The sequence below is a fragment of the Abramis brama genome (assembly GCF_963993115.1).
Source record: "Abramis brama genome assembly, chromosome: 11".
Taxonomy (NCBI): domain Eukaryota; kingdom Metazoa; phylum Chordata; class Actinopteri; order Cypriniformes; family Leuciscidae; genus Abramis; species Abramis brama.
Window position 1 is genome coordinate 4204069 of NC_139973.1, and position 13099 is coordinate 4217167.

At 37.3% G+C, this 13099-nt stretch overlaps 1 protein-coding gene across 2 annotated transcripts in view; it reads left to right on the forward strand.

The window, feature by feature from the left end:
* The window catches only part of cacna2d2a (calcium channel, voltage-dependent, alpha 2/delta subunit 2a), a 214887-nt gene that overhangs the window by 169543 nt on the left and 32245 nt on the right, over nucleotides 1-13099 (forward strand). For both annotated transcript variants that reach the window (XM_084128533.1, XM_084128532.1), the window contains exons 9-13: nucleotides 3781-3831; nucleotides 5115-5214; nucleotides 8958-9119; nucleotides 10944-11054; nucleotides 11373-11451. In XM_084128533.1, the coding sequence (XP_083984659.1) occupies nucleotides 3781-3831; nucleotides 5115-5214; nucleotides 8958-9119; nucleotides 10944-11054; nucleotides 11373-11451 (503 nt within the window). The remainder of the gene's footprint in view (nucleotides 1-3780; nucleotides 3832-5114; nucleotides 5215-8957; nucleotides 9120-10943; nucleotides 11055-11372; nucleotides 11452-13099) is intronic.

Consider the following 13099-nt stretch of genomic DNA (forward strand, 5'->3'; position numbering starts at 1 on the left):
AATAATTGTATTTAGTAAAGATGCATTAAATTGGTCAAAAGTGATAGTAAAGACATTAATAATGTTACAAAAAATTATATTTCAAATAAAGGCTGTTCTTCTAAACTTTATATTCATCAAAGAATCCAAAATGTATCATGGTTTCCAGCAGCACAACTGTTTTCAACATTGATAATAATCAGAAATCATCATATTAGAATGATTTCTGAAGGATCATGTGACACTGAAGACTGGAGTAATGATGCTGAAAATTCAGCTTTGATCACAGGAATAAATTACAATTTAAAATATATTACAATAGAAAACATTTATTTAAATTGTAATAATGTTTTACAATATTACTCTTATTACTGTATTATTTTTATTTATTTTTTAAAATGCAGTCTTGTTGGGCAGAAGTCTTTCAAAAACATTAAAAAAAAATCATACTGACTCCAAATTTAAAGGGACGGTTGGCCCAAAAAGTCAATTTAGTCAATAGGGTCGAAACAACATTGACTTTCATTGTATGGACAAGAAAAAAATCCTGAGACATTTTTAAAATATCTCTATATATTCTTCTAGAAGAAAAAAAAAATCAGTAATTAATACAGTGAATAAATGATGACCGAAATAAACTATCCTTTTAAGTGGCAAAATTTAGTAGCATCACCGCTTTTAGTCAGTAAAAAAAGTAAATGGACATAAATTTGTGTGTAAGGTTTTGGTCTCTTTGATGTTCACACACTTTTCAAAGCATAGAAGTCTTCTCCTCTCTCTCCCAGACACGTTATACTCATCCAAATGAAAGACTTTTGAATTGAAACAGATAAAATTAGTACCACTGTGCTTCTCTGCCCTTTTGGGTAGCATCTTCAGTTATCAAAAACTCATTTAATTTCATCCATTTCTACCCCCAAAAGCTTTGTACCCAGTCTGAGCGTTGCTAGTGCTGGCTTTAAACAGTCGTTCAGCTGTGTTTGTCCTTTCAGCCAACTATAATAGTCCACGTCTAGCACTCTCCAGTGGCATTAAGACATGATTGGCGTCCAAAATGAGGGTCAAAGTTATGTGTGTTGTGGGTGTTGTGTTGTCGCTCGCCTGGGCTTTTCCATTTTTCCAGGGCTTAGCCATGCTTCAAAAGCCTTCCTCGACGAGCCGCGGGCACCTGGCACCACTTCTCACGTCGCCTCTTCAGCCTGATTACCGCGGTAGAAGAGACCCTCGACGATCGGCCTGCTCCTGCAAGCACAAAGCGCTAACTACCTGTCTGCGTGACAGCCAATCACCTCACCATGCAAAAGCACACGCATTTCCCCCAGTCTTCCAAAGACAACAGCTTTACGACGTCCATCAATCTCTCGGGCTGATTGTCAGGTGTAATGCGTTTTTAATTGCACGGGGAAAAGTGAAAATGGCTTCACTAGTGTTTTCTATATGTCAGCCTCTATCAGCAGTGGACAGATGCTGCGTTCGGCTGCTTATTTATTTATTTTGTTGTCGGTGACACAAAAGTGCCACACATCGCTCATTGTGTTTCTGCGCTCAGATTGAGCACCACGCTAAAAATGGCTTGAGACAAAGCGTCTCTTCTCAGCACACGATCTGCTAGCGCTCGCACAAAGACGCAGAGAGACGGACGAACCGCATAATGTGTTTGTCAGGGAGCGATGAGTCAGCCGGAGAATAAACGGAGGTCCGGGTTTGATGTTTCACCTGACATTGTGCTTCTCAGTCTTACAGGTTAGCTTAGCACAACCTCAAGGCTTGTCTTGTCAAGGAGCCTGATTGGACATAGTGAGCTTGAACACAGGACTGGTGTAATGTTATACTTTGGTTTTTGTGAGCCAGAAAATTATTTTAAAAGATAAGGTACCTATAGTATTAACCATGTAAAGCCTCACCTATGAAATAATAGTCTGAAAAATCTCCCTTTTTTTATTAAATTGAATAGTTTATTGAGCCAAAAGAAAATATTTTTTTAAAAATGTCTCATTATGGCTCATATAGTATGATAAAATGAGAATATGAAGCTCATACTTGAAGAGGAAAAAAACACCTCAGTTTTATTCAGAGGCCCAAACTGAGTAAAAATATGCGTTTGGTGCAGATGCTATTTATATGGCCAAAAAGTAAGATGATATTCTGATAGCTTGTAATGTAAATCAATGAGATCTATATAACAGTATACTTACATAAAATGCATATAAATATCAGTCGTCACTCTAAAGAACCATTCACACAATGATTCCGGAAAATACACTGACAATCTGTCCAGGGATCATTTGATTTTAGTTCATTCACACCGCCAGTGCGTGCGTTCACACACATCCCGTAAAGATCCCGTAAAGACAGGTGACATCAGGATGACGAACGCAAACTTTGCAATATGAATGTTGATCTGCAAAACCCCGGTCAAAGAGTCGCACGATCACTTCGTCATCGTGACGCCACTCCTCTTAAAGGGGTCATTGGATGCCCATTTTCCACAAGTTGGTATGATTCTTTAGGGTCTTCATGTAAAATTTGTAACATACTTTGGTTAAAATTCCTCAATGGTTGTGTAAAACAACAGCCTTTTTACCTCCTCAAAAACAGCTCTGTTCACAGCGACCCGTTTCGGTGCATGTCTCTTTAAACGATAATGAGCAGCTGCTCACCCATGAGGGGTGTCGACACAAGACACGTAAAGTGCTGCCTTGGCGGACAGTATACAAATGGCTGAGGGCAATGCTAATACGGGACAGTCATCATATTGCTATATGACATTAATATGACATCATATTGCTCAGAAAATCCAAACGGCTTGATTATTGAGAGTGTTTAGACTTTTTGAGGATTAAAAAAAAAGTAGTGAATGGATTTGTTTCATTGTATGGTGGTTTTGTCCACACACTGCAAAGACCATATAAAAGTGAATTTTGCATCCGATGACCCCTTTAAGGCATTGGTCCTGCCTTTTGTTCACACAGGGCTCGCTCCAGGACTGATCCTGGCAGTGTTACTAGGTCCTCATCAATCCCGGGACGGATTGATTTTTGCGTTCCTAAAGAAGGCACTCTAGCAATTCTATGGCAATTTTCTGGGATCAACGCTCTGTGTGAAAGGGCTTTATATCTCCCAATAATATGTCTTAGTAAGATGATATTTAAATGCTTAGTATGATCAAACCTCTGTAGTTTTAAAACTTAGAATGCAATGCAATGATGATTGAGAGATGACCAAATAAACCTCCCTTAAAAGCCTGATGATCATGTTTGATCCTCACATTTTAACATGATCTTTATATACATATATATATATAAAAACCTCAGTCCAGTAAATGTTCATCTTGAAATATTACTAAAAATATAAAAGTTGTTCTTACATTTACTATATATAAAAAAAGATTTCAAAAGACATGAACCACTTGGCGTTTTTACAATTATACTAAAGGCCCTTTTGCTCACTAAAAAGTGAACTATCAGTCAGATGACAGTCGGCATGTAGTAGATTGTGCAACAGGTTTTTCAGCAAAGTTTTGATTGTGTTGATCATTTAGAGACCTTAAATGCAAGTTTCAAATGTGATACAGTAGCTTTATAGGGTTAAGATGCTAAGTTGGCTACTGTAAACCACCTGCAGTTTGGCTTATGAACTATATTACTTGGCTCTTTTTTAATCATAATGATTTTTATAAAAGCATCTAGCAACAAACCATTGGTAAGACTGAACCAATGCCTTATATGCCTTTTTGTTTTATTTTAAATCAATTAAATGTTAATATCAGCACTGACTAGTCTTTTTATATCTGTTTAATAGGTACATTCAGGGAGCCTCTTCTCCAAAGGACATGATCATTCTCGTGGACGTGTAAGTAGCCTCTCATCCACACCGTACCACACAAGCACACTCTCTGTTTGTCTCATATATGCACATCTCATTAACACACACTGTCATCTGTGTTGATAAATCTGTTGTTTATCATGCACAGACAGCAGTGTGGTGCTCTACTGCCACCTGTTGGCTGAGAACAATATTATTCCATCTTATTAACCTCATGCCTCAATATCAAAATGCTACCGTGTTCCCTGAAATATGACTTAGAGGTTATACGCAATGAAAAATGGCATTACTGTTGCCGATATCTCAGCTGCTGGTGGAGAATTTAAAATGTCCTGTGACTCTGATCTTATCTGACCTCTAAAATGCATCATCTAAAATACTATTTTGCATCAGACAGCAGATTTATTGAAAGGTATTTATTGCATTTTTGGAACTTATAAAAATGTAGTTTTAGGTGTAATTTAATGCATTATTGAAATAACCATTTTGTTGTTAAATGCCACATCTTCCACATTATGAATCATCTAGACCTCATTATGAAATGTTTTATTTATCAGACCTTAAGTGTTGAAATTATCCGTGCGCATTTAGAGTCATTGGTAACACTGCTGCGTAGTTTAACAAATAAGTGATTGCCTCAATCATGCAGCTATTATGTGCATAAGCGTCAAAAAAATAATTAATATTCTTAAGTAAACCTCAAGAAAAACTGCTTAATGGAGGTTAATTGTCACTCGCTGGCAATCATCCATAACCTTAAATAGATACCGATATCTGATTAAAAAATACACCGATCGCAGCTGTCGCTTTGCCAAAGTAATCTCATGCCAATCAAAAGCGGCATCGCACTGAGCGTTTCTGACAATCTTAGACTAATCTCATTGTGACGACTGGAAGCATGAGACAATAGTGCTGTCACCAGGTCTTTTATTTTTCCCAGTGTGCTCGGCTTTATTAAACCTTCTAACTCTGGAAGCCAAATTACACATGAACTCATGCTCTGTGATTGCTTTTTCAATAGCTGCTGTAGGCTATTAATAAATCCAATTTGCAGCATAGAATTCAAATGCATACTTTGTTTTTGAAGATCGACTGTCTCCATACTGTCTTTTTAACGTGCCGTCTACAATTTACTTTTGATGGACGTGGATGAAGGAGACACTTAGCAACAGGTTCTGCTTGGCAACGGCGGTTTTGGGCTCGTGTTTCTGTGCTGTGCCATTTTGAGACATGAATTGTTTGTTGAATAAATGCTGGAATGCTCAGTTTTTGTATTCAGTGCATGTGATGTATTTAATGTGTGTTTGTAGGAGTGGCAGTGTCAGTGGACTGACCCTGAAGCTGATGAAAACCTCTGTCATTGAGATGCTGGACACACTTTCTGATGACGACTACGTGAACGTGGCTCGGGTGGGTGCACATGTTCACACACTGTCCTTTTTTGAATAATATGAGTAAATAATAGGCCACATTTCATATATTGCATGTACATGATTATTATTTTTAATTGTATTATTATTTATGATTATAGTTTATTATTATAAAATAGTATTTTAATAAAATATTTTCATTAATGTAATATATATATATATATATATATATATATAAAATATTCATAAGAATTGGTATAGGCCACATTTCCAAATTTATTGTAATGGAATAATAGTTAAATAAAAACCTTTTATTATACATTTTTTTTTATATATATATATATATATATATATATGCACATTGGGTCTCATTCATGAAACACGAGCAGAACGAATTTTTGTGTAAATCGTGTGTAAAGTGGTTCTGGCGTAAATTTTCGGATTCATTAAAATGTTCGTATTTTCCAAATGTAAGTTGGTACAAAAGAAATCTACACCTGCTCCCAGCCACGCGTAAATAGTGCGTTTAACATCCGAACGTTTTGCTCATTAATAAGGCTGCATTTTAATTCACCTTAATCGGGTTTATTTGACGGGGTCGAACCATTTTCTTTTCACTTCTGGGACTGTTCGATTAACAGATGAAACTCCATTAACTGCATCTGTAATATGCTGCCAAGCTTCCTTTTTTTAGGACCGGATACGCCACTATGTACGCTTGAAAATAAAATGTGGCGTTTTGAATGAACTTCTGATAATAAAACTTCAATTTCTGCATCTGAGAAATTTCTCTTTTTCATTCGCTTTTGAGAAGACATGTTGAAATCCTTCGTTTGGTGTCATAATATGATGCCCATATATAGTTGTCAGTCGGATTTAATGGCCGGGATTTATGGTAATTGAGAATGAGCGTGCACGCGCGTCCCATTTACGACTGATTGGAATTCATTAACACACACACACACATTTCACTATCACATCTGACGTTTACGAAGTATTTGTGAATCAGGAGAAGAGTTTTCGGGAAGGTCTCTTTACGCGCAAATCACTCACTTATTTATTCATATATTTACGAATGTTTCATGAATGAGACACATTGTGTGTATATATGCGTATATTTAAATAATATTAACAAACAATGACACATTTCATATATTTTATATACATACTTTTTAGAAAATAGAATTTGTATTATTCATTAAAATAATTTATTTATATAAAAGTATGTATGTATGTATATATATATATATATACTTTTATATATTTATATATATATAAACATTGTAGGCAAATGCTATTTGAAGTGAGGTTGTTTATACGGTATATTGCTTGATTAGTGAGAATATGCAGTAATTTTTGTAAGCTATTATTCATAGTAAGTACATTTGAGAAGACACCAGCATTAATATTTCATCCTGTGAATCCTCTTTAAATGTTAACCTCTATGAAATTGTGGATGCAGAATGCACATAAACATTTAATCTACAGAGAGTTCATTTATTGCGAGCGCACAATAGCAGCCCGCAAACGCAACCCACGCAAATATGCATGCACATATACACAGACGCACACACATAATGAACATTAGCGTTTTGGAGGCCCTCGGCAGTAATCCGGGCTGATCCGTGGCTCTTAGTGTGTGTTTCCTAATCCCGGCTCTGAGAGCGCAAAATGAGCATCATAATCTGAGCCGGAACACGGCTCATTCTACAGCCCGGTGAAGAAAAGCAGTCTAAGACCACATTAGGGTTGCTATGTGTGTTTACTGCTGTTTACCTCCAGACGCTTACAGGAACATGAAATCAAATTGACCCTATTGACTTTCTTAGGGGTCCTATTATGCCCTTTTCCATGTTCAGCTTTCTTTAGTGTGTAATGCTGATGTTTGAGCATGAAAACGGTCTGCAAAGTTCCACCAAAGTGAGTTATTCTCTATATCAGTGTCACTGTTTCTGAACTCCCTGAAACTCCCAGTGTAGTTCTTCCGGGAAGGAACACGTCACAGTATTCCTCATTTAAATAATTCCCGCCCAAGGCAAATGCAGAAAAAGGGACGAGGCCTGGTTGAGTTGAGTTAGTAGTGTGTTGAAACCCGCGGTTATGGTAAGGGGAGTGATATTTCCGAAACAGGCTCGGAGCTCTTGACCAATCACAACACACTGGTCCGGCCGACCAATCAGAGCACATTGCGCTTTTCAGGAGGAGGGGCTTCATAGAGACAGGAACTAAACAGAGCGTTACTGACAGACTGGGAAGAGAGGAGCTGCAACAATGGAGAATATGTGAAAAATAAGATATTCAAGCATGAAAACCTGTTCTAGTAGAGCCCAAAATCAAGAAAAAAGGCACAATTACAATTACACACCCTTGTTCTTTTGTGGAACACAGAGAGATTCAGACTGGCTGTTCACTCTTTACCATGCAATTGCAATAGCAACGAAAGCTTTCAAGCTTCAAAAATGGATGCAAAAGTACTCCATAATAGTTTTACGTGATGAACAGACTGAAATGTAAGTCATTGTTCACTGACATCTTCCTTCCAGTGAGCTGTGGGATCATTGAGTCAGTTGAACTCAGTCGAACTCAAGAACCGAATCGGGCATCTCTTTCATGAACCCCATGAAGTATCAGCTCCCTCTTTAATCCTGTCTCTATCAAGGAAGTGTAATTGAGATGTTAAAGAGATCTCTAGGGGATTTTTCTTTCCTATAGGCAGTTTTAAGATGATATTTCTCGTTTCATCTTTGTTTGCATTGGCATTTTTTTCCCTCTGCACCTGCGGCGTAGAACCTTGTAATCAAGACAGCCGGATGTACCTCAGATTTCCACAGCTGTGCTTCCTCTCACACACACACACACACACATACACATGAATGGTTTATGCTGAGGTGTGTGCATTCAGTAAGTAAAGCTGTACTGATAGTGTTATGATGTTATTTGTTGTGTGACAAGTTCCCAACATTTGGCAGTCAGTAGTACTAGTGTAAGCACATAACCTGTCCTGCACCAGTTTCTTAATCAGTATTTTTGTCCTTTTTTTACAGTACAAATACCTATACATTCTTAAAACAAGACCAATTTATTCTGGAAGCAAACTTGCATGGAATATTTAGACTTTTTTTGGCCTTGTTTTAAGGATTTATAATTTTGAGAGATCTATGTTTAAAACAATAATTATAAAATAAAACAGTAAATCAAAAAGTAATACAATTTTCCAATGAGGTTAGAAAAATACACAATATATTTTTTTTCTCAGGTTTGATTCTCAAGAAAATTTAAATCTTGTTTTTAATGTTTATTTATTTATTGATTTTCCTGGAAAGCAAAACAGAATATATTTATTTAGTTATTTATGTTTTCAGTGGAGAAGTGTTCTATTACTTTTTTACTTTTCCACTTGACAGATGATAAAACCAACAAGAAACCACTCAGAACACCCTAGCAACCACATAGCAACACCTTGTCAACCACTCACAATGGCAGTGTGTTCTGCATGGTCAAAAAGCACTCGTATGTAAAAATGTTCCGATTTGAGCAGTATTAAATCATCCAGATGATCAGTGTTGTCAAATAGATTTTAAATAGATTTCAAGTTTCATACGAGGTGATTCATCTGCAGTGGAAGCAAATTATGAATTGCGGGAAAAATCAATCAGGTGTAAGTGACTCCATTAGTGAGTGTTAACAGCAGAAATGATGATGCTGTGAGATCTAATGGAGATGAATAATGAAGCTTTTAATGGACTTGCTAAAGCAGCTGCTGTCTGTCTCTCTGTCTGTCAGTTCAACGAGAAAGCGTACGCCGTGGTGCCGTGCTTCACCACGCTGGTCCAAGCAAACATAAAAAACAAGAAGATCTTCAAAGAGGCTGTGATGAACATGCAGGCGAAGGGGACGACAGACTACAAGACCGGCTTTCAGTTTGCCTTTGACCAGCTGTTAAACGTAAGACACACACACACGTTTACCGAATTATGTAGATCAAGACACGCTGAGGAATTCTGTTTTTAAATAGAGTTAATTATAATGACTACAGACTATAACCTACAGAAGTCTGTTTTCTCTTATCATGTGTATATATAAGTTTCTTATACTCACCAAGGCTGCATTTATTTCATTAAAAATACAATAGTATTGTGAAATATTAATACAATTTAAAATAACATTATCATTACTCCAGTCTTCAGTGTCACATGATCCTTCAGAAATCATTCTAATATGATGATTTGCTGCTCAAGAAACATTTCTGATTATTAATGATGTTGAAAACAGTTGTGCTGCTAAATATGTTAGTGGAAACTGTGATAAAATCATGATACATCATTCTTTGATTAATAGACATTTATTTGAAATAGTTTGGTAAAATTATAAATGTCTTTAATGTCACTTTTGATATACTTCATGCATTCTTGCTAAATATTTTGCACAGCTGTGTATAAATAAATACATTTATATATATATATATATATATATATATATATATATATATATATATATATATGGAATTACATTTATATGTAGAAAATAAAAAAAAATAGATTTTTTTTTATTATTATTATTATTAAAAACATATTTTACCTATTAATTTTACCATGAGGAGATCCTTGGGTATCCCCAAAGAACGTTTTTTACTAGATTTAGCTGGATTTGGCTTAGTTAAATTTAATGTTAATGCCAAAACATCCTCTTAACAACTCAGCGGAAAATGTTATTGCTCAGATGTTGCTTTTTCAAAGCTTCAAAGATCTCAGTTATATTTAAGTTCTCAGTTATATTTAAGTTCTCAGTTATATTTAATTTAAGTGTCAGCTTTTTCTCATATTTATTTCCTGAAAATTCATCAAGAACAATAAAAACAGACACAAATGAGTCAATAGTTGACAATCAGTAAGAGTGCAGAACCTTAAAATGATCTTGATGAAAGAATCTGAAAAGAAACGTTTGAGGTTGTATTGAGATCTCTGACTTCTCACTATTCTAGATGCACTCGTGATAAATATGGCCATGCAGAAGTGTGCGTGCTGATGGCCACATGTGTGGCTTCATCATATATATTTTTGTTTTCGGTCATTTCTGCTCTAACAGATCGTGACGGTGTGATTAATGAGATGGGCCAAATACACACAATCTCAGACTGAAGAACCACAACCACCAAGGCATTATAATTTCTGCTGCTGTCTCCTGATAGGCCGAGAAGAAAGCGCTTTAAATTTGTAATTGCGGCAGTATTATTTATCTTTATTAGAATCTTGTCAGAGTGATGTGGCGTAGGCCGAATGTCAATGACAGCTGTGATTGGACGGGATAGTGAGAGGGGACTTTTGGCTAACTCATCACAGATAGGACAATCGCGGCAGCTGGCACAAAAGCAGACATATGATTAGAGGAACAGACGTGCCTGCACACACACACACACACGGTTAAGTGCTCGGACACATGTGCGGGTACTCTGCCAAACGGGACACTTTTATATCCAAGGTCATTTGTCTAGTGGATTGGATTCAAGCATGCATCATTCCTGAAATGATTTCTGTGCAAGTATGTTAGTGCAAACGCTTCGTAAGCATATTATGCTTGTCGTTAATAAATTATGCATTTCAAGGATGTAGAGTAAAAGCAAAAGGGGTTTCGAAAGTAACACTCTGTCATGCAAACAAAAGCACTTGTTTGCAAAGGCAGGTTGAGTGGATTTCAAACTGACCCGCTCATTTGACACCCTCAGAATGAAGCTTATGAGTCGGACGCTCACTCTGTTTCTGTTTCTCACAGGAGACCAGCAATCCGAGAGCAAACTGCAATAAGATGATAATGATGTTCACAGACGGCGGCGAGGATCGTGCCCAGGATATCTTTGAGAAGTACAACTGGCCAAACAAAACAGTGAGTCGAGGCCATTCAGTCCAAAACATTCTGCTGTTTCCATCCAGTGACAAGTAGTTTTACTGTGCTCCCTTAAATTGAAAATAGCATGTGAGATTTTGGACCAATGGGATAACATCAAAGCCGTGACATCATAAATCTAATGTCATTCCTATACAAAACTGACATTCTAGCTAAATATTTTGAAATGATAAAACAATACACATGCTATTAAATAAAGTTAATGGAGAGTCTTAATGCTTTAGAGGGCTACTCTGTATTTTAAGACCCATTTGCTACACGGATTGCGTGACCTAAAACAAAATCTTCCATCCACAGGTGAGAGTTTTCACATTCTCAGTGGGGCAGCACAACTATGATGTCACTCCTCTGCAGTGGATCGCCTGTGCCAACAAGGGTAAGAGAGCGAGGAGGGAGCTAGTGCATGTAAAACTGGTTCTGAGATCTGAACTTTTGAGCTTTTCATTTGCATTTGTACTTTTCTGGTTAAGGATTGTCATTAGGCACAATTTGATGTGTCATGTTTAGAACACTTTGGTACATACATAGCAACACCTTACCAACTGCATTGCAATGCTTAAAATTGTCAATAACAGCCTAGCAAACGCATATCAACGTGCTAAAATTGTTAAGAACACCTTGGTAAGCACAAAGCAACACCCTAGCAACCACATAGCAACACTCTAAAACTGTTAAGAACACCTTGGCAAGCACAAAGCAACACCCTAGCAACCACATTCCAACATGATAAAATTGTTAAGAACACCTTGGTAGGCATATAGCAACACCTCAGCAACTACATATCAGCGTGCAAAAATTGCTAAGAATACCTTGGCAGGCACATAGCAACACCCTAGCAACCACATATAAACGTGCTAAAATTGTTAAGAACACCTTGGCAGGCACAAAGCAACACCCTAGCAACCACATATAAACGTGCAATAATTGCTAAGAACACCTTGGCAGGCACATAGCAACACCCTAGCAACCACATATAAACGTGCTAAAAAATTTAAGAACACCTTGGCAGGCACATAGCAACAACCTAGCAACCACATATGAACGTGCTAAAAATGTTAAGAACACCTCAGCAGGCATACCTTAGCAAGAGCATAGCAACACCCTGGCAACCACCCAGAACACATAGCAATGTGCTAAAATTACACTTAAGCAAGCGCACAGCAACACTTTAGCAACCACCCAGAACACCCTAGCATTGGGGCGACAAGAAACACTCACATTTTCTTCAGAAAATGTAGAAATCTTCATAGCAACCAAATATGCAAATTGCTACAATGTTAAGAACACCTTGGCAAACACATACTGTAGCAACACCCTAGCATCCTCTCATATACCCTAGCAGGTGCATAGCAATATTCTAAAATTGCACAGAACATCATAGCAAGTACATAGCAACATGCTAAAAATTCTCAGAACACTTAAGCAAGCACATAGCAACACCCTAGCAACCACCTAGAGCCATTGTGGCAGCAGGCAACACTCACATTTTCTTCAGAAAATGTAAATAACAAGTTCCTTTCAGTAGTAATAATACTGAATAACACAAATATTCTTCATTTTTAATTTGGTTTAATAGACTAGTGTACAACGACTCATCCAATCAGATTTTAAACCCACAACCCATTTTATAACATTGTACACACTATTGTGTAATAACACTAAGAGTTGGTCAACAGTGCTTTAAATAATGTTGACCTGTCTGAACTAACAAGTTAAATCCAGGCCTGTAGCGCAAACACTCTCACAATCAGTCCCTCTCCAGCTCTGATTAGTTAATAAGGAATGGTAGCAGAATACTTCAGAGACCCCCTCCTCCCTCCCCTCCTCCTAATTAATTAGCCGAAGAGGAACTGCCGTCGCAGCGATAACCACGCTCGCAACTTCTCGGCGTCTCCAGCCAAAAGCGCTTCCACTTAAGGATTAGCCCTCTGTGCGGCCATGTTCTCAGCTGTAATGACTGGCAGTGAGGGGACGCAGTCTGGCACAGCAAGCAAGACGCTTTTCTCAGCGGACTCCATCTCCAC